Source organism: Arachis hypogaea, chromosome 17 (assembly GCF_003086295.3).
Source record: "Arachis hypogaea cultivar Tifrunner chromosome 17, arahy.Tifrunner.gnm2.J5K5, whole genome shotgun sequence".
In the NCBI taxonomy this organism is placed as follows: Eukaryota; Viridiplantae; Streptophyta; class Magnoliopsida; order Fabales; family Fabaceae; genus Arachis; species Arachis hypogaea.
This window is the reverse complement of record NC_092052.1, coordinates 134,160,806-134,186,736: the sequence shown is the minus strand read 5'-3', so window position 1 is coordinate 134,186,736 and position 25,931 is coordinate 134,160,806. Positions and strand designations below refer to the sequence as shown.

Genomic DNA, 25,931 nt, shown 5'->3' with positions numbered 1-25,931 from the left:
TGAAAAAATGGGTGTGACAACCTGTAAACTACTGCTGTGAACGAAATGCATATATATAGGCTACCTTCAGTCTTATCTCATTTACAGTATAAATGAAATAATACTACACGTATCTCGTGTATATTATAAATGGGATAAGGGCATTACACACCACATGCACAAACGTAATACGGCTAAGTACGATGCATTTTGGTAAAAATGCTACGAATTGTGTATTGTGCACTACAACAAATGCAGAGGATAGCGGCGATAAATTAGTGGCTGTTTATCAAACCGCTTCAAATTAGCAAAATAGTGGCAGTTATGATAGCAGTTTGAAATTCTGCTACAAAAAGAATCAAGATAGCGGCAATTAGCTTTCCAGCTACCGCAAATCAAATTAACAAGAGCATTCTAAGTGCCCTGTCACCCACTCAACTACAAGTCCAGAGCTATGAAGTCTGAATCACTCCCCCTTCTCTAACCCTAGCTTCTCTTTGACCACCAACACAACAACACCATCGATCATCACCCCAGCATCTCTGTCCACAGAATCACCACCGTCTTCATCTTCTTCTTCTTCTTCTTCTTCTTCTTCTTCTTCTTCGCCGAAAAACCACCGCGAAAACCCTTTCTCTCTTTTTCTTCTCCTGTCTCCTGCCTTCTCTGTCTCGCCGCCGGCTACCATCCAGCGCCGCCGTGACCATCTTCTTTCCCTCCTCACAACCTCGCACTGTGGCTCTCTAGCTCACCCCAGCCTCCCTCATTCCCAGTCGTAGAATCAGAATAGAACCACTCTAGTTCCAGCGAGTTCAGACGCAGCAGTGGCTGGTTACTGCCACTGCATCCTTCTCTCCTGAGTTCTTGCTCTGTTCTTTGACTCAGGTTCTCATATCACCTTTTCTTCTCTGTTTTAGTTAAATTAGGATTAGTTATATGTTGATTCTAGAGTTAATTTGATTTGGTTAGGATTATTTGCTGTTGTTAGTTGAGTTTAGGTTAGAATTAATGCTAGTTTACACATAGTTAAACATGCTGTTAAGAGCTTCTTAAGTTTGAATTTTAATTTGTTTGGATTGATTGACTGATACTTTATTGAGTCCCTACACAATGCAACTGATTTTTCATGCCATTCGGGCTGAGTTTTGATTTGGTGTTGCAAAGAATGCTTGTTAGTGCTATTTTGTATTGTTTATGCTTTTGCATGCCAAGTGTTCAACAATATACCAAGTGTTTTGAATATGTTTCACTATATTGATTCGAACAATTTCAACGATGTTCTGCTACATTTTGGCACTAGTAAGTGCAGTTGTGAAAGTTTGATTCATGTTTAGTACTTTAATTTCTTGAAGAAGATGAATTCTTTTTGTGTACCAACAAATATTGGATCTACCATACTTGCGATGGATCTAGTCTGTTGTTACATGGACACCATAAATTGGTGATTTGTTTTGTACCAAGCTTTTATTTTGACTATGTTATCTTCACATTTGTATATTGAATGTAGCAAACCACATCATAAGATGTGAAGCTGTAAGTATTCATGCTTTAATATTACTCTCAGGATGGTGAATTTTTCGTATCCAATATTATACCTTTTATTTATTTATTTAACTTTCTTTTTCAGAGACAATTTGGTGTAATGATAGGGTCATTGCATCAAAATGTATTGATAAATTTAATATGAAAATATTCCTACAGGATGTGATGCTTTGTGGTGGTTCAGATGTTGCTATTATACCCATTGGTATGATTCACTATTGATTATTTTTCACCTGCATAAGCTTATCGTGGCATAAATCTAGCTGGTATGAATCCACTAATCATTGGTACAGGTTTGGGAGGTTTTGTGGCATGCAAATCCCTATCACAGAGGAATACAGACCCTACCAAAGCTTTACGCCCTTGGGACATTGTAATACAACAAAAATCCTGCTCATTCTTGCTGCTACTCACCATGTTTTTGTATTGTTGATCTTTCAACATTTTTTAGTTTTGAAACAATACAACTATAATTATAATGAGATTTGATGAGCAAGTCTTGTATCCTTTCTTGTAATATGAACATAATAGTTTATTAAAAAACTAACGTTTCAATGGTCACAGATACAACTTTTCCTTTTGATCACAAAAATTATGTCTTCTATGGATATGAGCTATGGCAAATTCAGTTTTTCTTATTAGGCTATTTATGATATTCCAGAACCGAGATGGATTTGTCATGGGGAAGGACCTGGAGTTTTACTTTTGGAAGACTTGGAGCATGCAAAGGTACAGGAAATCTGATCTAATAATTTTAGGACAGAACATCCCTTATGAAATGACATTGCATGTTTTGATATTATTACTGAAGACTTGTGCATGTAATTTATTTTGTTTAGTGCATCCTTCAGTTCCTTCAAACAGTATTAAAGGACTTCATACATCTGTTCTCTCTTGTATTAGGATTGATTTTTAGACTGCTTGTCATAAAAATTCACCTGTTACTTCTCACGTCAAATCTGCACTTGACATTTGTCTTGCAACTGAATCAAATGCATCTCTTTTACATTGCAGAAAACCTAATCGATCATTAAATAGGTGGAGAGAAACCTGAAATGAATGAGGGGGCAATGAAAGGACCAGAGGAAATGGTGAATGGTATAGTAATAAGTTGTCTTCCTGTACCTACATTTTGTAGTCATTTTTTTTAAATCAAAATAGGGTTGAAACTTTGAATTATATGGAGTATGAATACCTGATACAATGATACATCTATTTGGCCATAGGGTAACTTATAGTTGAAGAGGAACTGTTGTACAACCTTATTAGTAAAGGAATGATATCATCTTACTATTGCCAAAATAAAAGAGAATAAGGAGTATAAAAGAGATAAGGATTATAATCATCTTATGGTATTGTTTTGTGGTTCACATTGAAGTGCAAGATTCTAGTCTATCTTTCTGTTGCTTTCAGGTTCTTTCTCTAGGTCAGCAGTGAATTTCATGGCTGGTTGTCAAAATGTAGTATCTAATATTGTGATGTCTGTAGTTGTGTTCTTAACCCTGGAATTTATCACTCCCCTTTTCCGTTACACTCCAAATGCTATTCTTTCTTCAATCATCATTTCTGATGTCATCAACCTTGTGGACTATCAGGCAACTATTTTGATTTAGAAGATTGATAAATTTGATTTTGTTACTTGCATAGGAGCATTCTTTGGTGTTGTTTTTTGCCACTGTTGAGATATGACTTCTAATTGCTGTAAGTACTAAATATTAACTAATGTATACTTAGTTATCTTATGCTTTCAAAATGTGAAGTAGTTTCTACTGGTCAATATTTGTGGCAGGTTTTTATATCCTTTGCAAAGATTCTACTACAAGTTACAAGGCCTAGAACTTGTATCTTGGGGAACATTCCTAGAACAATTGTGTATAGAAATATCCATCAATACCCAGAAGCTAGTAAGGTTCCAGGTGTACTTATTGTGAGAGTTGATTCTGCAATATATTTTTCCAACCCCAATTTTATCAAAGAAAGGTAGAAGATGTGTTCCTTCTTTCTTTCAAATTGACATATTTTGCATAAACATTGTTTAATATCCCTCTTCTAATCTACAAAAAGATTTGAAAGTGATGTGATCTCACTCTTTCAGGATATTAAGATGGTTAATTGATGGATGAAGAAGAACAAGATAAAGGAGACTACCTTACAAGAATCCAGTTTTTGATTGTTGAAAAGTCACGTGAGTGTCCCTATTGTCTACCTTGGTTTTTGTTTGATTTTTATATCAAGCAAGAACATACTGTTCTGGTTTGTTAGTTTTCTATAAGCATTAACTAACTTATAATTTGTGTTCTTTGTGCAGCCGTTACTAACATAGACACCAGTGGCATCCATGCCCTTGAAGAGTTCTTTTAATGAGGATTTTAACTGTGCCTTTTGTATCTTTCTGCTGATATTTTCCATCCTCTAAGCTGTGAATATTCTGAATCATTTACATCTAGGTGGTAAACAAGCACCGTCTGATATTTGTTAACATTTTGGAATTATTTACGAGTTTAATATTGTTTACTTAGTGTTTTTTATGTTAGTATCTCAAGTTTAATAAATATAATGTAAAGAAAATAGGTTATAGTAAAGAAAAATGGTATAAACTATTGTAGTTAGTCAGTTTTTCTTTTAAGCTCATTTATGAAATTGCGGCGGTTTAAAACTGCCGCAGATTTTTTTTACTTCACAGACCAAAATAACGGCGGTTTTGTAACCGCTGCAAAATCGTCAGCCTGATTTGCGGCGGTTGTGCCAGCGGTTCATTAGAACTGCCGCAAAATCAAATCTCCACCCCCTAATACGTGACGTTTGGCGAAGCGCTGGTATGTCATTTTGCGGCGGTTTTAAACCGCGCAAATCCATAAATAAACTGCCACAAATTCCCGATTTTCTTGTAGTGGTGGTAAATAAAATATTTATTTATTTATTTAAAAAAAATCCGTTGGACCACTAACTTTTTTTAAAACAAAAATATTTCGTGATAACCAAATATTATTATTTTAGATCAATATTTAATCTATAATAATTTGTATTTATATTTATAAAAATTTATAATTTATATTTATATTTATATTTATATTTATTAAAATTCAAAAATAAATCTTTTCAATTTTTTCAATTTTTTAAAGTGTGATCTCTTGTTATTTAATTTTTTTTTCACATATTTTTTCTTAGTTTCAGTTAAAGAGTATACGATAAAAAAATTTCACTTTACAAGAAAATAAAAAAAAATTAAAAAGATCTATTCTTTTAAAATTTATACTAATTGAATTCTAAATTATTAGAAATTATTGAGCAGCAAGAGTTTCTGATTTAAAAATACTTGCTATTGAGTTTAGTAAATAATAACAAAAATTGATGATGACAAACATGTTAATTCTTGATTATTAGGTTAAAAGTTCAATTGGAATTTGATGAAGTTGTTTAGTGTTGCAGGCCCAAGTATTACCATATGAATCATAATTTTTTGGACCAAGGCTACTAAATGGAGATGAGTCCGTAACTCAGTCCATTGTTATTCAAGAAAAAGGAAAGCAACCCTGGGATGCTATGCTTAGTATGCTGTTTCGGGTATTGCACAAACAAAAAAGAAAGGTTCATTTTTTCTCTAAACACCAAAGAGAAAGAAAGAAAAAAGCTAATCCTCGAAACTAATGTCTAATCAAAATCAACTTGCACAAGTTAAGCACAATTAGAAGAGAAAAGGTAATTTATTTTTATTAATATATAAGTTAATTATTTGCTGATTTCTCCTTTTCTCTGCACAACTATTTTGGGTAATATGAAAAAAATAGTGGTTACTTTTTTCTGCTATGAGTCAAAGGCTAATATTATTTTTTAGAGGCAAAGCACAAGATTAAGGGCTTGAATTTGGCAAATCTATTGAGAAATCTAAGATCTATGAAGTTGTCGTTGTTCATCCATTTACTGTGTTGCTTAATTCTGAATTTAAATCCCTGATTTTCTGGTTTGATTAAAGAAAAAGAAAGACAATCATTAGCTAGCTTAAGATTCAAGAAGTTGACTTTGTTTTACAAACCCTAGAGATGGCCACAGAACTCAATACAAAAAGAAAAGTCATCTTCATTTCTATTCAAGAGGAGAGAACCAGAGTTGAAGTTTCATTGAGAGCTCCTCTAATGTTCTTACTCAACGTTTTAGACAGTGTTTCTACATTAAAGAAACATTCTGTCAAGATAAAAAGCTACATCTGAGAGTGCTGAATCCGATTCATCTTATAGCGTTAAAGTTGTGCAACATCATCTCTTTCATGGTTTATCATTGAAGATTCTGTTTGTATGTTGTGTCTTTCTTTGTATGTTGTATCTTTCTTTGTTTATCTTTCTTGTTTCTTTTGATTGTATTTAGGTTTTGCATCTTGTATCTGATGTATCCCTTGGTAAGTTTGGTAAACACTTAGGATGTGTGTGGTTCAAGTATTACTTTGTTACAAAGATTCCATTCCTATGGGATCAAAGATACCCAAGGGGAAGGTGGGAATTGAAATGATGGTATTTTGATTTCCTGGAATCAAACTTGTTTAGGAATAGCTTTTCAAACTTTGAACCAAACATGAGAATATGATATTCCCATCTTAAAATTTCTAGGAATTATTTATAATTCCTCCAACCACACACACCCTTAGGGTGTTGAGAGTCTAGGATGTTGCCTAGCCAAGTCAAGTTTATGTTGAAACTTGATTTGTTCTTGATAGGATTATGTTGAGTTCTTGGGAATTGGTGTATGTAATATTTGAAATGATAGTGAAATTCTACCAACATTATGGTGGAAACTGAATGTAAGTTACATTGCATAAAACAACTGAAATAGAATATATAACTGTGTTATCTTTTTCTTCCTTGATTTTATTTTTTACGATTTATGAGACAAAATAAAATTAAGATTTATGAGACAAAATAAAATTATCTCATGCATAATCCATCTCGCAGACAAAATAGAAGCCAAATTTCATTTTCTAATTTAAGACATAATTAACCAAATTTAAAAGAAAAAAAAAAACATAAATTCGAACCCTTCTCCACACCATCAAAAACCTTCACTTGCATCTCATTATTAACAATTAATTGTCACACTTGCATGAACACAATCACACTGATAAAAATCATCAAACTAAAAAATAAACGAGTACTAAGGGCCTATTTAAAAAGTTTCAAAAGTTATTTTTTTAAATTTTTAACTTATAAAAAATAGTAGTATTAATGTTTGGTGTAATTTTTAAAATTAAATTATAACTTTCTAAAAAATTATTTAAGTGTTTATAGAGAAGTTAAAAAAATGACTTTTAATTTCTTATAATAAAATTTTTTTATCATATTTATTTTAAAATAAATACTTTTACAACTAAAAAATTAAATACAAAATAATTTATTTATAAGCTATTTTTAATATAAATATTTATTATTTAAATTATTTTTAAAAAAAAAAGCTTAATTAGACTGTTCACGGTTCACACGTAAAGATTTATTTGATAATAACGTGTCTATATAAGAAAATGTTGGCTAGTAATTACAATGAGAGCACTTATTAAAATGAAAAAGAATTAAATTTGATTCTTAAATTTTGTCGTAAAAGGAACAAAATGAATTATATAATATTTAGAAATAAAAGATTTTCAAATCTAAAAATATTGGAGAGCAATCAGGCTTCAGTCCAAAAGAATCTGTTTAAAAATCAAGTTGAATAAAATCTTGGTCCGGACAATAAAAAACAATGAAATCAACAAACGCGGTGGTTGCTGATTAACGAGGACAAAGTTGGTCGGTTCCAATAATAAATTAAAATAAAATTAGAAAATTAATTCAAGTTTGTTATATTCTTGTTGTTCTTCTACTTCTCTGCATGCTTTGATTGAACAAGTCTTAGTCCACGCCAGCGCCTCCCTCATAATTTTCTTCTTCTTTTTTTTTCACTAAGTCCTTGTTCCAATTTCTAATTATATTCTTCCCTTCACCGTCACATCACTCACCCCTTCTGTTTTTCTGTGATCACAAGCAACAATCAATCTATGCATTCAAAACCCAGAGCCAAAGGAATTATCAGCAACAATATCGATTTCAAGAGAGAATAATGAGGGAGTGGATACGTGTTGCGTTGGTTGCAGCTTGTGTGGGATGCGTTTCAACCCTTTTGCTCCTTCTCTTATGGCGTTTTTACCAACTCAGAAAGCGAGGGAATTTTGTGGAACCTGCAAGTTTGACCAGAATGGAGGGTGGTCTCCAAGGAGGACTTTCTAGGATTCATAATCATCATCACCATCACCAATTGGATCATCAAGGTAGCAGCAACAAGAACAAACAGGGAAATTACTATGTTATTCGTGGAGGTGTATCTGGAAAAAGGGTTCTGTTCAGTTGGTCTGATCATCCTTCTATGGCTGCTGATGCTGTTGAAAATGGTTGGTCTCGATTTTCATTCATAGCTTCCAAGACTTACACGCCATCCCCTTCGAAAAGGTCATCGATTTTGGGGGTGTGTGCAGCACCGGTTAGTGATGATCATCATGGAACAGAATCTGAGGTTGAGATAAGCTGGGAAATTTCTCAGGGTTCTGCTGAGTTTATGCAGAAGGTGAGGTTCAATCCTGGGTTGAAGAAGATTCTTCAATACAATAACAACAACAACAACAGTTCTTCTTCATCTATGAATGTTGCTTCTGTTATTAGAACGGCTCTTCCCCTTCCTGGCCCTCCTTTGGGGAACTATTCTTTTCCTCAAGAAGCGTATTTTGAGATTACAATCTTGTATGGTGGTGGTGGTAATGAGTATGAATTTGTGGGGAAGAATGTTGGAGAAGGTGAGAAGACAAAGTTGTTGGTGATTCAAGGTGGTGGTGGAAATGGTAGTAAAGGGAATTCGGAGGCTTTGGTTCATGTTACAAGCAGCAATAATCACAGTAAGAATAGTGTTGATGAGATGAAACTTGATGGGAAAGAGGGTGGAAAGAGAAATGAATCTGTGATGTTCTCATTGGGATTAACTGCTGCAGGTCCTGTTCCTTTGAGAGTTCCAGGAAGCTACCCTGCCAGCATTGGCTTCAACTCCAATGGTTCTGTTTTTCTTGATGGTAATTGTTTTTCCATGTCCCATTTTTTTATGACTTAGCAGACTAGTTTGTTGGTATTTGTTTTTTCCCATTTGGGCAAAGGCATTGAGGTCATTTCATAATTCCCTTTAGGTAACTAGTTTTGAATTGGTAGGTAAGGTCTTCAAGTGAAGCTGATGATGGGTTTAGTACACATTTCTAGACATAAACTAAAAATCCTTAGTATTAAAACCAACCACATGACTAAAAAACAATTGTGTCTACTTTGTCCTTTTATTAGTTTGTTGGTTTATTGAGATTCTAAACCTAAAGCATAGGGACACATAACATAAGACACAAACATGGTTTATACAATTTTATTTTCCAAGAATATTATTTATGCTTGTTGAGACATCTAAGCGTGAATGAAATTTCAAATTCCCTTTACAGGAATGAAACTTGTATTTGAATCAGAGAAGGCAGAGTGGGTAGGAACTGATAAAGTGATTGGTTGTGGCTTTGATCCAAGGCAGAAGAAGGTGTTCTTCACATTAGACTCAGAGTTGGTGCATGTAATCCATTGCCAATCACAAGTGTTTGGAACTCCATTATATCCAATCATGGCTGCAAATATAGACATCATGGTACTAGTTAATTTTGGACAAAGTTCATTCAAGTATGCTCCTGCAAATGCACAGAGAACACCAAATCCATGCTTTATAGCCCCGCTTGTAAATTCACCTGCTGCTACTTTGGGTTATGATGATAGTAGGGAGCTATTTTCCATGGGAAGGATTGATTCTCAGTGGTGCAATCGCTCCGCAACCAGAGGAAGCCACAACAATGGCAACAACAATATGAATCATAACAACAATAATAATAGTAATATTAGAACAATGGAATTTGATGAAGAGTCTGAGGCTGATCTATTTGAAATAGTGTTGGATGGTTCTGGAAAATCTCCAAATTCAGCATCATAGTCTGTGGCATATGGCATTATTTGACAGCACTTTGTTGCACATATATTGCATACATCACACACACACTGTCATATAGATTCATGTACATGGCAAATTAATTTTGATGAAGGCTTTAGCATTGACTAACTAGTCCTATACAGTTTGTCTTCTGTGTTCTACTTTTTTTTTCCCTCTCTCCTTGCTGGCTGAGCTCTTAAATAACTTCTTTATTATTTATTTATTTATTTATTTATTTATTTGCTTCTACACATTCTCTTTCAACTGTTTGAGCAACTTCGTGTGAACTGCTGTTAAAAATAGCCCCAACAGATGAAAAAGGGAAAGGAGGAAGCACTATAGACTTGTAGTAACTTATTTTAATATGACAATACAACTATACAAGTGAAAAGGAGTTTGTATATATATTTGTTTTGTAATCAATCCTTTTGTTATAATATGTCAAAACGTATAGGTTGTACATGTTTGTTTTTAAAATTACTCTTAATTATTTAATATTTTTATTGTGCTGTTTTATAATTTTTTTTAAGGTGATATATGTATATTGTATTATTACTTAGAATTTTTTATTTTTTTATTTTATTCTTTAGCTTATTTTATATTTTTAATATTAATGTTATTATTTTAAATATGGATAATCGAACTATAAAATCTAGTTTATTATTTACTTTAACTCATTTTAACTTACTTTTATTATATAAAATTAATCAGGTAGTTTTACAATCTTTTTTAAATATTTAATATATTTTTAGGGTAGACAACACCATCCGTTCTCGCGGGTATCTAATCCACTTTAACTCCTTAGTTGAAGTGGTTTTACAACCTCATTTGTAATGAGTAAGATTAAATTCGGATGACAAATTAATTCTATCCATTCGATCCATATTCTTAATATATCATATGGACTTTGTTAGGTAGACAATAATTTTTGTGAATAATGTGAATAATAAGCTCTAAAATTGGCCTAATAAAATAACAATAATACTAGAAAACCAAGAGGATTCCAGCTAAAAACCATCCAAATGCTCCTGGGCCGGGATCCGAAAGCCCACTTCACTTCAGCCGAATCCCAAAATTCACGCAGGGTAAACAAAATTCACCCTGCCCAAAACCCTACCCTTTCCTTTCACTCTTTTATTGCATCAGATTTTGAAACCATCCACGGCCGCGCCAGAACACCAGGAGCATCGGGAAAACCTCGTCTCTGACTTCATTTGATGCCATGCCTCCGCCCACTGCGCCTCCACCCAACGTACCAGAACGGCGCGACTCTCCCGTCCCCTTGTAGCTTCCTCAATCTCGGTCGCGGTGACGAGCTCCCACCTAGGTTTGTCGAACGAGTAGGTTCTCCTGCTCACAGAAGGCGCGCCGCTGCTGCTGCATGCCGGTGTTGGCAGCGCCGTTGAAGCCTCCTGGTGCAGCTCTGTTGAACGCCGTTGGATAGCCACTGCTCCAGCCTGGAAACCTCTCTTCATCTCATTGATTGGTAAGTATTTAGATGTTGCTTCTGATTTCCTCTTCAGGTTTTTGAAAAAGGGTTTGGACATGATGTTTTTATAGTGTTTTCGATGATTTTTTAGGGATTGGAGGTATTTGTTGTGTTGTATATTATGTTGGATACTTCAGGTACTAGTACTGGTAGTAGTATGAGATATTCGTAAATTGTGATGAATCACTGGTCGTTTTGATAAATATCAACTGAATGTTTCATTTGTGGGTTCTGTGTACTTTGATTGATTGCTCTTGGATACCCTAGTTGATATTCTTCCTTGTGGTTTGGTAGTTTCGCAAAAGGGTAAGTTAGTGATAAATAAGTTTTTTTTTTTCCTAATTGAACTTTGGTCTGAATTTGATTATGTGAAATTTTAGCATAAAAAATTTGATTTTTTGAAACAGATTTGTTGGAGGTTTAACAACATTTATCGGAATTTTAACTGTATGATTCTTTTATTATAGATTGGGGTTTTTACTCTCTTTTTGTTTTATATCATGGGTTGGATATTTTTTCGTTTATGCAATATGTATCTTCCTTTCAAAAGGTTTATACTCATGTTCTTTTGTTTGGATAGCTGAATTCTGTTTGCAAATGTTAAGTTATAGTATGTTTATAAATTGCTATAACTAGATATTCCGTATAACATTTTAAATTTGAATGTGATAAGAATAAGATTGTGTTTGTAAAATCAGCCCTTACAAGTTTGGGTGTTGATGAGTTGAGCTGACTGATTGTGACACCAACCCAATCTCGTCGATCCTTGTTTGTGCCTCCACTATGGAAAAAGTATCAAATAAAATAAATCACTGGTGTATGTTGTAACACTCTAATTAGCCTAAGTTTTGTCTCGTGTCGTAAAGTAAAGGTTAATCAAAGGTTGCGACAGTTCTAAGCTCATACATATAATATATAGAAAGAATTAATATAATCTAGAAGCCCGATGAAGAATATAGCTCAAAAATAGGATTTGAAAAGCGCAAAACGTAATAGCGAAGCTACTAACTTAAAGCACAAGAAATAGATACAGTATAACAAAATATCATAGTATAATATCATAAGAATCTAGACACGGCTCGCGGAGTTTAAGCTAGCTAGCTATATACAGACCATACATGAAAACAGACAGTAAAAACAGCTTATACAAGTTTTGTTCTCTCAAATACAAGTCTCTAGGTAAAACAAAATACAAAAGTGAGAGATGTATAAACAAAATAAACAAAAGACTCGAAAAAGGTATCCGGATCCTCCGCTTCTTTCACCATCCAAGCAACTCACCGAAGTGGGTTGCAACCTGCATTTGAAAAACACAACAGAAATATGGTATCAGAACCGGAGGTTCTCAGTATGGTAACAGTGCCCAGTGATGTAGGATATAAGACCCCGGGACGCCAAAGGCAATCCTAGACTTCATATCCATCACAAGATTCAATCTTAAAGCATACTAAAACAATAAAGCATAATCATATAATTCTTAACATAACTAAACAGGGTACTCTATTTTAAGGGATTTCTATTCTAACCAAACACCGCTGTCTCACAGCCTTCACCAACCTATCCTCCATGCGATCCCATCGCCACCGCCTTCCGAACCTCCTCAATCCCAGTAGAAATCACAAATAATTGCAATGCAAGTAAAACACAAGTAGAAGCATATAAGGCAAGTAATTCAAGTAATCAACTAGGCATGGTATTCATTTAGGCATACAATTACAAGTCGGCAAAACAAGCAAATAGATAGAAAATGCATATGATGAATGCCTGCCTTATTGGTTGTGATATCACATTGTCGGTTCAACTGCCAATCCGACACATCTCTATGGAGATGTCGCCCTTCGGAATCATCATTGGAAACCCCCGAGATATAGTGCTCGGATCACTGTTCAGGGTTTTGCGCCTGCACGCTCTATTGATCTGAAGGGATGTGAGCGGGATACTCTTACCTCAGACCTCACATCTCAACGCAAGCGGGATTTAACCAACGTCCTTACACCGCCGCTGCTACCTCGACAAGCGGGATCCAACCGCCGTTCCTGCCGGGCGCATAGCATCTCATAATCTCAACATAAAACAGTAGTTCAGTGGTTTTTCAGAAAATATTCTCACTACATCAATGATTTATCATTGCACATTCGAGTCCTCAACTCATCTCAACCATTGTTACATCAACATTTCCATTCTGAGTCCTCGACTCATCTCAACTACTGTCAACTTACAATTCAGTTCTGAACTCAATAGTTCATCAGTTCTCATCTCATATATTAATCATTCTTCACATACCGTCAAACACATCCTCAGTACACCCGAAACCTAAGCTTCCGTTTTCTAATTTTTCATAATAATCATCAACTAAAACCTTTAGATTATTTCCCATGTTCTCATGCCCAAAATTATGTCCAAGAATCTTAAAATGGTGTTATAGAAGCTTACAATCTTGTTGGGAAGGTGAAATAGTTGAAAACAAAGTTTAAAATTGAGAGACAGGGCGTGTGCGTACGCACAGGGGTGTGTGTGCGCACGCCCAGAAGAAGTTTTAAAAAGTGTGTGAACGCATAGAGGTGTGCGTATGCACAGGTACCAAAATTTATAATGTCTGTTCGCTCGCACAACCTGTGCTAGCGCCCTCAACAGACTAGCCTTCCCAACATGTGCGTGTGCACAGGGCTGTGCGTACGCACAGGTTGCAATTCCTCATTGGGTATGTGCACGCACAAGCTGTGCTAGTGCTGTGAACAGATTGCCTGCCTCTGCGTGTGCGTGCGCACAGGTTAAAATTTTCGCAGAGGTGTGCATGCACCCATACAATAAATCACAAAATTCTACAACTTTGCAGAATTTCAAATTTTTACACCAATCTTTGAATGATCATAACTTCCTCTACAAAATTCTAAATTTTACAAACTTTATATCGATTTGAAGAGTTTTCAATAAGCTTTAATTTCATACAATTTTCAACCAATTTTGAAAACCGAAAAAAAATTTATGATCAGACAAAGTTTACCAAAATTTCTTTTTATCAAATTTTCACCTATACTCAATTTACCAAATTCTCAACCACATCCAACTAGATCAATACCACACTTCCATTTACAACACAAACTGTCCTCTTGGGTCAAAATTCACCATTTTATGCAACTTTATCATCAACACCAAATGTGCAATACCACAATCAAATCCCATTCTACTTTTCCAACCACATTACCAAATCATCAACATCAATATCACATATATCAACACAATTCACATCTCAACTTCACATAATCATTCATCTTCATCATATCCTTATCAATCATCATAATCAAACTAAAAAAAAAATCATCAATTCATCATAAATCATTACATACCATCATTCAACAACTCAACAACCATTTAAATCCAAACCTATCCTATGGGTCACTAGCCTAAGTGTTCATGAATATTATATACTACATAGAGAAAATCGAAACCATACTTTGGCCGATTCCTTATATGCACCAAAACCCCAAATGAGCACAAATTGATCACCAACAAGCTTTCCAACACAACCCAAGCCACCATCAATCACCAAAGGCCTCTAAACTCACAATGATCAAACTATATATGCATAAACCATCACAAATCAACCTAAGGCTCCATATAAACATAATCTCACAAGAGTTCAATACCTCTTACCTCTCCCAATAGCTTTGGTAGCCAAAATCCAATGCTAAGTAAGGATTAGAGTGAACCTAAACATCCAAAATCACAAAAACTCACTTAATCAAAAGCCCTAAATTTTCAAAATTTTGAAGAGAAGAACTGAGAGAGATTCGAGCTTTCCTTACCAGTTTCTTGGATTGATTTTGTAGAGCTCTTCACAAGGAACACGTAGCCGCAAACGGTGCGACGATCGGAGCTCTATAGCTCAAGATATGAGTTTGAGAAGATGAAAATGAATAGTATCAATGGGGTTTTCATCTTTTCCTCCCCCTTTCAGCTGATGTGAGTGTGTTTAAGTGTTGTGTGTTGAGTTGGGTTCACTAAGGGACCCTTTTATATGTTGGGCTTGGGTCCAACTTGGGCCCGGTCTAACTCGTTAGCGTTTTTAGCTCGTTTGGCCCAACTTCGGGCCAAACCTTCAAAATTAATGCCCTATTTTCGAATTCTAATATTTTTCTAAGGTTTTTGACTGTTTTCACTTTTTTTTTCGCGTAGCACCGGGCAGACTTGAGTTATAACTTTCCTCCATTAATGCAATATAAAGTCAATTAAACCAGTTCAAATGAATTCAGCAGCATATTCCATTAATTCAATCAGCAAACTCAGAATAGTTTCAAGTACTTTCAGCAGCATTTTTTCAAAAAAAACTGTCAGTAAACTCAGAATATTTCCAATTTCTCAACAAAATCGTCAGCAATTTCTCAACACAATTAACCAAATAGTTTCAGCAACATATTCATGAAATCAGACAGTAAAGCAGTGAATCTCCACACAATCAAACACTTTTCACACGATCTCAACAGCCAATTCTCCATTAATTCAGCACAAAACAGCAAATCATGAATACAGTTAACCATTTTCAAATAATTCCAGCAACAGTTATAGCAATCAACAATTTCAACGCTTTCAGCTCAAACGAATTCAGCAACAATTTCCAGCAATACAATTCAATCCAAACACTTTTCAAAACCTAATAACCTAAGCTAATCCTATCATACAACCTAAATCCACTAAAAGAAAATAAAAAACTAAGCTGAACTAATCATGAAATTGATTGAAAATTAAAACTGAATTCTAATCAAAACTAAACCAAATTAAACTGAAATAAAGGAATTAAAAAATTGAGTTTGTTTAAAATCTGTACAGAATAACAGAGTAAAAAATTAAGAAAAACATGGAGGTTGCAGCGGTGGTGGAGACAGCCAGAGTGCGTCTCCATGCTCGCTGGAAGGAGGAGAAACAGGGACTGTCCTCTGTTGCGTCGAAACTTGGCTGAGCTCAGGGGGCTTTGGCTGTTCTACTGGTTCAGTGTTGGAGAGTGAGACAGGGTGGAACAGAGCAAAGGGCCGGAGCTAGGGTTCGGTGGCCCTGAGGTTGCTGGCGGTGACGAAGCAGGAGCAAGTGTGAAGGTCTGGTTCGCGGAGAGAGGAGAAGAGGGTTGGTGTGGCTAGGGCTGGAAGTGAGTCAAGCCAGCTCATGAGCTAGCTCGAGCTCGACTCGTTAATAGCTCGATAAGCTAAGCTCGTGAGCTAGTGAGCCAAGCTTGAGCTTGGAATTGAGCTCATAAATTAAATGAGCCGAGCTTGAGCTTGGATAAGCTCAGCTCATTAGCTCGTGAGCTGATTCGATATATATATACACATATCCTATATGCATTTAATCTATATTTTTAATATTATATATATACATATGAAATAGTAATATATAATTATATATATTAATGATTTTAATTATTTAAAATTTTATATTTATTTTTTACATATAATTTTGATGTAGGACATAAATAAAAAAAATTTATAATTTATTGATATAGAATTATAGATTATGTATTTATGTTTCTATTATTTGAGCCAACTCGTGAGCTCGAGCCAGCTCGTGTGCTTTTGGTGAGTCGAGCTTGAACTTAAAAAATAGGCTCGATTGTTAATGAGTCGAGTCGTGAGCCAAGCTCAATTTTTGTGAGCCGAGCTTGAGCTTGGTTTAGCTCGACTCAGCTCGGCTCACTTCCAGCCCTAGGTGTGGCTGAGGAGGACAGATAGGGCTTCACGCTGGGTGGTTCGGTGACGATGACAATGAAGAGGAGTGTAGACGCGGTTGTGGGAGTGGGAGTGAGAGAGGGAGAATAGGGAAGAATTTTTGTGCGGCTATGGGAGCGTGAGAGAAAGGAAAGGATTTCTACGTTTTTAATTAGAGTTTATTTAATTAATTTTTAATTATTTAAATTTTAAATTAAAAAAATTTAAAATTAATTATTAAATATAGTTATTTAAAAATTGGCTGGTTAATGTTGGTTCCTTATACTTTTTCATAAAACAAAAACACACTACAACTCTAAATTATCCACCTAATATTAGGATAATCATCTACATACCTAATGAATTGAACATTCGATATATCCATTGTTTACATTGTTTAATATTTTTATTGTTTATCTATATTTTTTTTATATCATATGCATGTTAATAAAAAATATATGTATATGATGAGGAGATAGAGCTTTAAACATAAATTTTTTTTCCTTTTGTACATATACTTAGTATCAGTTAATAATTCAAATTGTTAATAGTATATAAATAATCTTTGATACCATAAAATGTGTAAAGATTAAATATTATGTTTGAGTGAAAATAATTTTATTTTTTGCGGGTGGAGTCAAATCAAATTCGAATGAGATGATTTGGAATATAAATAATATTTGTGTTAAAAGTTTTAAAACCACAAATAGAATTAAGGTAGAGGTTAAAATTTATTCTACGGTACTTATTGCTATTTCTATCTTTTTTTTCTGTTGTGGCACATCATTTTTTTTTTCAAGTGACATGCATATATAACTTAGCCCTTTTTTTTATTATGTTTTAAATTTTTCTTTAAACTTTCTATTTCACCCTCTTTGACATTTGACATTTAATTTTTTTTTTTTAGATTATTCTATGCTTGCATTGCATGTGATACTTCTCTCTTTGTACCATAATATTTAAATCTAATATGAGTATGTGGTTCTAAACATGTCTTCGTAAAATGTGTTATCTTATTTTGATATTGAAAATATGTTTATCTCGTTTAAAATTTCTTTATATACAGTCTTTGTGGATTATAATTTGATGTCACACACATGGACGCACATCATACGATTTTAATGTGTGATACCGATTATATCACGTGTATATTAAAATTAATTATTAAATATAAAATATATATTAAAATATAAAATATATATTAAAAATGAATTAAATAATATATATATTTATATATAAATACATGATGATTAATTCTGATAATTAATTTATTATTATAATATGTTTCTCTTCTTATTAGAGTTAAGCTTTCTTAAAATACCATTCTGTCAATTCTTTTTTTCCGTTATTGTTTTTTTTTTTTTTCGAACCTATTTTTATGTTTCTCCTTTCAGCTATGTCTCCCTAACAACACACTAAAATTTAATTTAGTAAAATTTTTATTTTTTAAAAATAGTTTATAAAAGTTAACTTTTAAAAGATAATCTTTTTAAAAAGTGTAGTATTTATGTTTGGTAAATCAAATTAAAAATAACTTTTAATAAATACAAACAATAACAATTACGTTTGATAAAATAATTTTTAAAATTTAAAAATACTATAAAAGACATAAATTTAAGCGTTAAATTTAAAAATTAGTTAATATATGAGGTTATAATTATATTAGACTTTTAATTTTTGAAGAGCACAAGTCAATTTTAAAAAGTTCCGCCTTAGTTACTTTCAAAAGTACTCCGATCTTTTAAAAACTGCAAACACAAGTATATAGTGTTTTTGATTTACCAAACACAAAATAAAGAGTTTATGCTTTTAAAAAACACAAGCATTTCTTCAAAAAGCTTTACTAAACCAAACCTAAATCAAGCAATACAAAAAAAAAAAACATACTAAATCAAGAGTTTAAATTTTACTTATAATAATATCTGTTAATGCTTATTAATACATGGTTTTACATCATATACAAATTTCAACAAAACATTTACATGTAATTTCATGCTATTGTTATGTTTTATACTTTTATTTGAATATAAATTTTCATGTATTAGTTACCAAATAACTTAATATATCTTGACATTAGACAAAAAATTTGAGATAGAACCCATTTTTTTACATGTGCTAGATAATTTTACATATAGTATATTGCGCAAAGATGCCGGTCCTAATCTAATTAAATATTAATAAAGGAACCAATGGATTCCACCAAACTTTGAAGGAGATCGTTTCAATTATTCAATTCTAGAAGATTATTTTATTAAGGTTAATAGCCCACATTTTGGACTAATATATATATATATATTAAAAAAGTAATAAGAATTCAAAATGAAAAAGGTCGTCTTATTCAAAACCCCAATTATGAAATCCCTTCTCGCCCACTTCACACCTCGGAACGCACCGTTCTTATAGAGAGAGAGAGGCGCTTTCACATCTTCTTAAGCCGAAATGAAATGGCTGGGGAGAGGGAAGGTTCCCTTTTTTTAGTTTTAGGGTACTCCGGAAAACAGATCCAGTGGAGACGGGATGGGGCCTGTAGCTCAGAGGATTAGAGCACGTGGCTACGAACCACGGTGTCGGGAGTTCGAATCCCTCCTCGCCCACAACCGGCCAAAAAGGTAAGGACCCTTACCTCTGGGGGTAAGAAAATCATGATCGGGCTAGCGGACAAACTCATATAAGCAAAAAATCTCAAATATCCTTGATCGTGAGACATATAATTATCACTATAAATAAGAACCAAAATGCCAACAGTAGTGATTAATATTAACATAATAAGGGTAAGTGAATCGATCAAGTAACCAAATTCTAAAGAAAGATCATTATTTATAGTCCAAGACCACACATATTGATAGATGAAACTCTTATTATTATTTATTTGATCGATCGACAGCGCGACGGAAAAAAGCATAACTATACCTAACAATAAAATACAATGAATCTTTTTCCTATTTTTTTTTACTAAACTAAAAAGAATCTTTGTTTTCAATTTTTTTCAATAACTTTTTGGTATTGTTTTTGTTGTATTTTATTTTGTTCATTCAATCTATAACATAAATATTTTTTTTACATTATAATATAGATCTAATTTGAATATTATTTGATTAGAGTCTATTTAATGTTGTAAATGTAAATATTAAGAACTTTAACTTTGAACTTTGAGGAATAGTCGAAGCCATACCCAATCTAAAAAGTATGTTATCCAAACGCATTTCAAGTAATTGTAGTAAAACCTGACCGGTTGACCCCTTGGCTTTTCCGGCGATACGAATGTATTTAAGCAATTGGCGTTCTGTAAGACCATAATGAAAACGCAATTTTTGTTTTTCTTCTAAACGAATACGATATTGAGATTTTTTACCGGAGCGTGATTGGTTTCTAAATTCGCTTCCGACTGTAGGCTTTTTACTAGTTAGTCCAGGTAAAGTCCCCAGACGGCGTATTTTTTTGAAACGAGGCCCTCTGTAGCGTGACATAAAGACTCCCTTTTTAATTAAAAAATAAAAAATCGAAATTAAAACTAAACTAAATGACAAATATGATATGAGAAATGAAGCGAAATTCACAAAAGCATTGTAGTACAAAGAAGAATTGTATGAATAGATTCCATATCCTTTTTCTTCTGTTGTAGTATAGTAAAGGAATGGAATCCACGACTAAATCTAATGATAAAAAAGTGAAAGGGCATTCTAAGGTAACTCGTTTTTTGTTTTAAATAAAAAAAATCGAACAAATTACATACAATAAAAAAGAGGGGGCCCGATTTTTCCGATTTTTTCCATAGAAATTCAAGAATTAAGTTAAACAACAAAGTTCTTTTTTATTATTAAAATTTGAATTATTTTATTAATATCTTTTTTTAATTCTTTATTTTAAATTATTAAATATTTCGAAATAGAACTGAATAAATATTCTATTTTAGAATAGAAAGAAGAAATATAAATATTCTAGAAACTAGAAATAAAAAAATAATTTGAAATTCTTTTTGGATTATTTTACTCAACTTACGAGTTGCTCAGATATGGGAGAAAATAAAATGTGATAAATCTTTAGGGATTTTTTTTTACGGACCATATATACATATAAAATTCAAATCTTGTTAATGATCTAGATCCTTATTAGGATCTCTAAGTATAATATAAAAAACGATTAAATAAAAAAAAGATAAAAAAAAAAGACTCTTTCTTTATTTAATTTCTTTTGTATTGATGGATTCATTTTTCAATTGATTTGGCAATAATGAATGAAGGGATTACAAGTAATCCATGTCGATCTCTAAAGTGCGTATTGATATATCAATTCAATAAATATATCTATTTTATTTATATAATTGAATAATAAAAATAATGGATATATGATACGTCTCTGTCAGTTAATTAAAGCAAACGATTCTATAATCTAAAATAATAAAAGATGAAATTATTATTTGAGTAATAATAATAATTATTATGAAATGGAACAAAAAATTCGTAGTTTTTCATTTATTATCAAATATTTTTTATTTCTATTTCATTTTGGAATCCAAAGAGATGCATATTCTTTTTTTCATTCTTTTAACTAATTGAGGAAGAATTTGCAAATTGATAAAATCGGGTGGACGAATTTTCCATCTCCAAGGAAAACCATTCTGATCTCCTATTAGAAAAATCCCCAATTCTCCTTTGGAGGCTTCAACTCTTACATAAAGTTCTTGTTTCGGCAATTTAAAAGTCGGAGACGGTTTTTTACTAATGAATCGATATTCAAAATCATTCCATTCTGGTTCCCTTTCCCTATCAAAGTAACGGATTTCTAAATTCTCATATGGTCCGCCGGGAATTCCTTCCAAAGCCTGTTGAAAAATTTTTATGGATTCCACCATTTCACCAATTCGAACTAAATAACGAGCTAATGAATCTCCTTCTTTTTGCCATTGAACGTCCCAATCAAATTCTCCATAACACTCATAATTTTCAACTTTACGCAGATCCCATTGTATTCCGGAAGCCCGAAGCATTATGCATCATTCTCATACCTGTCGCAGCTTCGAATAGATCATATATTAATTCTCTTTCTCTAAAAATATAGAAGAAAGGGGTTTGTGCACCAATATCCGCCATAAAAGGTCCCAGCCATAATAGGTGAGAAGCTATACGACTCAATTCCAACATAATTACTCGAATATAGCTGGCTCTTTGGGGTACTTGAATATTTCCCAACTGTTCTGGTCCGTTTACGGTTATTGCTTCTGTGAACATCGTAGCTAAATAATCCCAACGTATTACATAAGGCAGATATTGTATAATTGTTCGATTTTCCGCAATTTTTTCCATCCCTCTGTGTAAATAACCCAATAATGGTTCACAATCAATAACATCCTCACCATCTAGAGTAACAATAAGTCGAAGAACACCATGCATTGATGGGTGGTGAGGTCCCATATTGACTACCATGAGATCTTTTCTTTTAGCTGTCCCATTCATAGGTTTTTCCTCGATTTATTCTTCCATGAATTTCGAAAGAAAAAAAATTAATCAAGATTCAAGACCTAAAAAATCGAATAATTCAAAATGACTCTTCAAATTCAATTAACGAATTATTGAAAAAGAGGGTATTCTCATATATATATCGTTTTGGCGGCATGGCCGAGCGGTAAGGCGGGGGACTGCAAATCCTTTTTTCCCAGTTCAAATCCGGGTATCGCCTGATCGACAAGAGAATTGAATTTTGACCTTTTAATTAAAAAAATGAGAGGAAAAAAGAATTTATCTGTAATGTTTTTCGACTCTACTAAAAATCTGATCAAAACTTGTTTGATGTTCTAATAGAATTTATTGAATAGTTTCGTGTTAATATAATGGTTTTAGTGCAGAATCGAATCCCCATTTGACTCTGTACCAGCGATTTAAATAAATATATATATAGTTATTATAGTTTCTAGTATTCTCAGTGATTAGATTAATACAAAAAAAAAACAACAAGAATTAGTGAACAATAGTAAAATAATTCCTTCATAGTGATATTTTTTATAGAGATAGGAGGTAAAATTCACATGGATATAGTAAATCTTGCTTGGGCTGCTTTAATGGTAGTTTTCACATTTTCCCTTTCTCTCGTAGTATGGGGAAGAAGTGGACTTTAAAGGTACGACTAATTTGACTTAAAACATGATTTCATTTCTTAATTCATGTCAATACAGTGAATGAAAAAAAAGATTCTATTTTTGCTTAAGATTTAATAAATGGACTCGGGTGCATAACCATAACTATGGGTTCCAATGTACGAGATCTTGTAGCACTTACCAATGAGGCCCTATTATCTTTCTATTTTGAGCGCGGATTTTTCTAGCCCAATTGTATCTTATTTTTATCACGAATTATTTTCCTTGGTTAACAATAGTTGTACTTTTACCAATAGTCGGGGGTTCCTTAATATTCTTATTTCCTCATCGAGGAAATAAGATAATTAAGTGGTATACAATTTGCATATGTTTAATCGATCAGGCAGGGGAAGGACTCTTTTAAGGTAAAGTTGAGAAATTAACATACTGCTTGCCTTATTCCTTCCCTTTTTAGCACAAAGATTTAGTAATTGGTCCATTCTTAGCCTAGGCAAAGTCCATCTTGCTGTGATAGAAAAAACTATATCAGTTGCATGGCAGTTCCAAAGAAACGCACCTCGAGATCCAAAAAAAAAATCCGAAAAACTCTTTGGAAAAGGAGAGGTTTTTGGACAGCATTGAAAGCTTATTCATTAGCGCAATCAATTTCTACGGGAAATTCAAAAAGTTTTTTTGTATAAAAAATACAAACGTTGGAATACTTTGAATTAGCTGGATTCTATTCTCTAATAGAATATAGAATTTGTATATAATATTAACAAAAATAGTTTCAAATAGTTATATTTTTTAATAAAATCAAAGAAACAGAATTTTAGAATTATTTTTATTTAATAGAATTTTTAAATAAAAATAATTCTATTAAATAAAAATTTTTACTTATAACTCATATAAATATCTATTTTGGAATCTATTTATTTTATAAGAAGAAAAAATATTTTGAATGGAATATTTGAATGGAATACTAAATTGGTGATCCAAAAATGATAAATTTTGGAATTTATTTTTTTCATCCAACGATTTTTTGGAATGTAAGTAGCACTAAAGTTGGGAATTGTTTTATTTTTTCGTTTATAAATAGAAAAATTTTGATGATCCATTTTGCTCTTTCTTTTAAAAAATTTATAAACAATTTTGTTCTTGCATTTAAAATCCCGAGAACCTGAAAAAAATGATTTTGCCATTTTTTTTTTTAGTTTTTAGTTTCGTTAAAATGGGATGAAAGAAGGCAAATGGATTTCGGGTAACGCGAGAAAAGGGCAATTCCACTTCCGTTCCCAAAATTGTTAAAAAGCTAAAGTCCCTTTTTTTTTTTCATTGGATCCTTTTTAGTGGATCGTAGCTTAGATCTGTGCCAAGGTTTCAGATGAAAAGGAAATCTAATTTGTATCTGAATACCGTCTAGTAGCCACTTTTTTGGAAATTCTGTATATTCCATAAAAAAAGAATAAAAGATAAAATATTTTTTTTCCTAATGAGTTTTGTTTCTTATTCGTCGGTTTTATCTCTTTTGTAAAGGCTTCAGTTAATAAAAAAAAGAGTATTTATTAAAAAAATTCTCATAAAAACGAAATTTGTCAAATCAAATAAAAACATTCGTTTATTTTGTTTGATATGCAGTAAAATTTAATTCATATGACATGACCAAATCGAATAAATAAGAATTTTTGTCTTTTATTTCAAAAGCATTAGTTTTTTCGAACTAATTTCTTTTTTTACATTAAACAGATATCTATGTTTGGCAAAATTTTGAAAAAAGTGTTATAATATTCAAAGTTTTACTTTATATAGAAAGATAGAAAAAAAGAGGGGATAAAAAAAAATGGCTAATTAATCAAATAAAAGAACTATTTGTTTTACGGAACAGAAGATATGTCTTTCACATGACTTGTAGCAATAAAAAAACTATATCAGTTGCATGGCAGTTCCAAAGAAACGCACCTCGAGATCCAAAAAAAAATCCCAAAAACTCTTTGGAAAAGGAGAGGTTTTTGGACAGCATTGAAAGCTTATTCATTAGCGCAATCAATTTCTACGGGAAATTCAAAAAGTTTTTTTGTATAAAAAATACAAACGTTGGAATACTTTGAATTAGCTGGATTCTATTCTCTAATAGAATATAAAATTTGTATATAATATTAACAAAAATAGTTTCAAATAGTTATATTTTTTAATAAAATCAAAGAAACAGAATTTTAGAATTATTTTTATTTAATAGAATTTTTAAATAAAAATAATTCTATTAAATAAAAATTTTTACTTATAACTCATATAAATATCTATTTTGGAATCTATTTATTTTATAAGAAGAAAAAATATTTTGAATGGAATATTTGAATGGAATACTAAATTGGTGATCCAAAAATGATAAATTTTAGAATTTATTTTTTTCATCCAACGATTTTTTGGAATGTAAGTAGCACTAAAGTTGGGAATTGTTTTATTTTTTCGTTTATAAATAGAAAAATTTTGATGATCCATTTTGCTCTTTCTTTTAAAAAATTTATAAACAATTTTGTTCTTGCATTTAAAATCCCGAGAACCTGAAAAAAATGATTTTGCCATTTTTTTTTTAGTTTTTAGTTTCGTTAAAATGGGATGAAAGAAGGCAAATGGATTTCGGGTAACGCGAAAAAAGGGCAATTCCACTTCCGTTCCCAAAATTGTTAAAAAGCTAAGGTCCCTTTTTTTTTTTCATTGGATCCTTTTTAGTGGATCGTAGCTTAGATCTGTGCCAAGGTTTCAGATGAAAAGGAAATCTAATTTGTATCTGAATACCGTCTAGTAGCCACTTTTTTGGAAATTCTGTATATTCCATAAAAAAAGAATAAAAGATAAAATATTTTTTTTCCTAATGAGTTTTGTTTCTTATTCGTCGGTTTTATCTCTTTTGTAAAGGCTTCAGTTAATAAAAAAAAAAGTATTTATTAAAAAAATTCTCATAAAAACGAAATTTGTCAAATCAAATAAAAACATTCGTTTATTTTGTTTGATATGCAGTAAAATTTAATTCATATGACATGACCCAATCGAATAAATAAGAATTTTTGTCTTTTATTTCAAAAGCATTAGTTTTTTCGAACTAATTTCTTTTTTTACATTAAACAGATATCTATGTTTGGCA

At 32.3% G+C, this 25,931-nt stretch overlaps 3 protein-coding genes across 8 annotated transcripts; 2 read left to right on the top strand and 1 right to left on the bottom strand.

The window, feature by feature from the left end:
* Nucleotides 1–263: 263 nt before the first annotated feature.
* On the top strand, nt 264–4,035 carry LOC112767194 (3-oxoacyl-[acyl-carrier-protein] synthase II, chloroplastic-like). Of its 6 annotated transcripts, none has more exons than XR_003184768.3 (9): nt 264–864; nt 1,681–1,726; nt 1,815–1,894; nt 2,183–2,250; nt 2,536–2,619; nt 3,169–3,222; nt 3,311–3,501; nt 3,617–3,706; nt 3,830–4,035. XR_003184768.3 is itself a non-coding variant. In XM_072223802.1 (5 exons), exons 2-5 carry the CDS (start codon nt 1,663–1,665, stop codon nt 2,573–2,575), a joined length of 252 nt encoding a protein of 83 aa, XP_072079903.1. In that variant the 5' UTR covers nt 362–864; nt 1,607–1,662; the 3' UTR covers nt 2,576–2,828. The 6 variants fall into 6 exon arrangements, 1 of the variants encoding a protein (XP_072079903.1); XR_003184769.3 differs by having other exon boundaries at nt 286–864; nt 1,607–1,726; XR_011875736.1 differs by having other exon boundaries at nt 312–864; nt 1,815–1,944.
* A 3,136-nt stretch (nt 4,036–7,171) lies between these two features.
* LOC112765338 (uncharacterized) lies at nt 7,172–9,672 on the top strand. The gene is made up of 2 exons (XM_025811243.2): nt 7,172–8,599; nt 9,008–9,672. The coding sequence occupies exons 1-2, from the start codon at nt 7,603–7,605 to the stop codon at nt 9,535–9,537; spliced, it is 1,527 nt and encodes a 508-aa protein (XP_025667028.1). The 5' UTR covers nt 7,172–7,602; the 3' UTR covers nt 9,538–9,672.
* Nucleotides 9,673–21,668: 11,996 nt separating this feature from the next.
* Nucleotides 21,669–22,285, bottom strand: LOC114925670 (NAD(P)H-quinone oxidoreductase subunit H, chloroplastic). Its single transcript, XM_029294329.2, has one exon. The coding sequence runs from the start codon at nt 22,170–22,172 to the stop codon at nt 21,669–21,671; it is 504 nt and encodes a 167-aa protein (XP_029150162.1). The 5' UTR covers nt 22,173–22,285.
* Between the last annotated feature and the right edge of the window lie 3,646 nt (nt 22,286–25,931).

What these genes read in the sequence shown, in the direction of transcription:
- LOC112767194 (XM_072223802.1), top strand. Translation starts at nt 1,663, where the DNA reads ATGAAAATATTCCTACAGGATGTGATGCTTTGTGGTGGTTCAGATGTT. An exon ending in TGTTGCTATTATACCCATTG is followed by an intron (nt 1,727 to 1,814) that starts GTATGATTCACT and finishes TCATTGGTACAG; the next exon opens with GTTTGGGAGGTTTTGTGGCA. An exon ending in AAGACTTGGAGCATGCAAAG is followed by an intron (nt 2,251 to 2,535) that starts GTACAGGAAATC and finishes TTTACATTGCAG; the next exon opens with AAAACCTAATCGATCATTAA.
- LOC112765338 (XM_025811243.2), top strand. Translation starts at nt 7,603, where the DNA reads ATGAGGGAGTGGATACGTGTTGCGTTGGTTGCAGCTTGTGTGGGATGC. An exon ending in TGGTTCTGTTTTTCTTGATG is followed by an intron (nt 8,600 to 9,007) that starts GTAATTGTTTTT and finishes TTCCCTTTACAG; the next exon opens with GAATGAAACTTGTATTTGAA.
- LOC114925670 (XM_029294329.2), bottom strand. Translation starts at nt 22,172, where the DNA reads ATGAATGGGACAGCTAAAAGAAAAGATCTCATGGTAGTCAATATGGGA.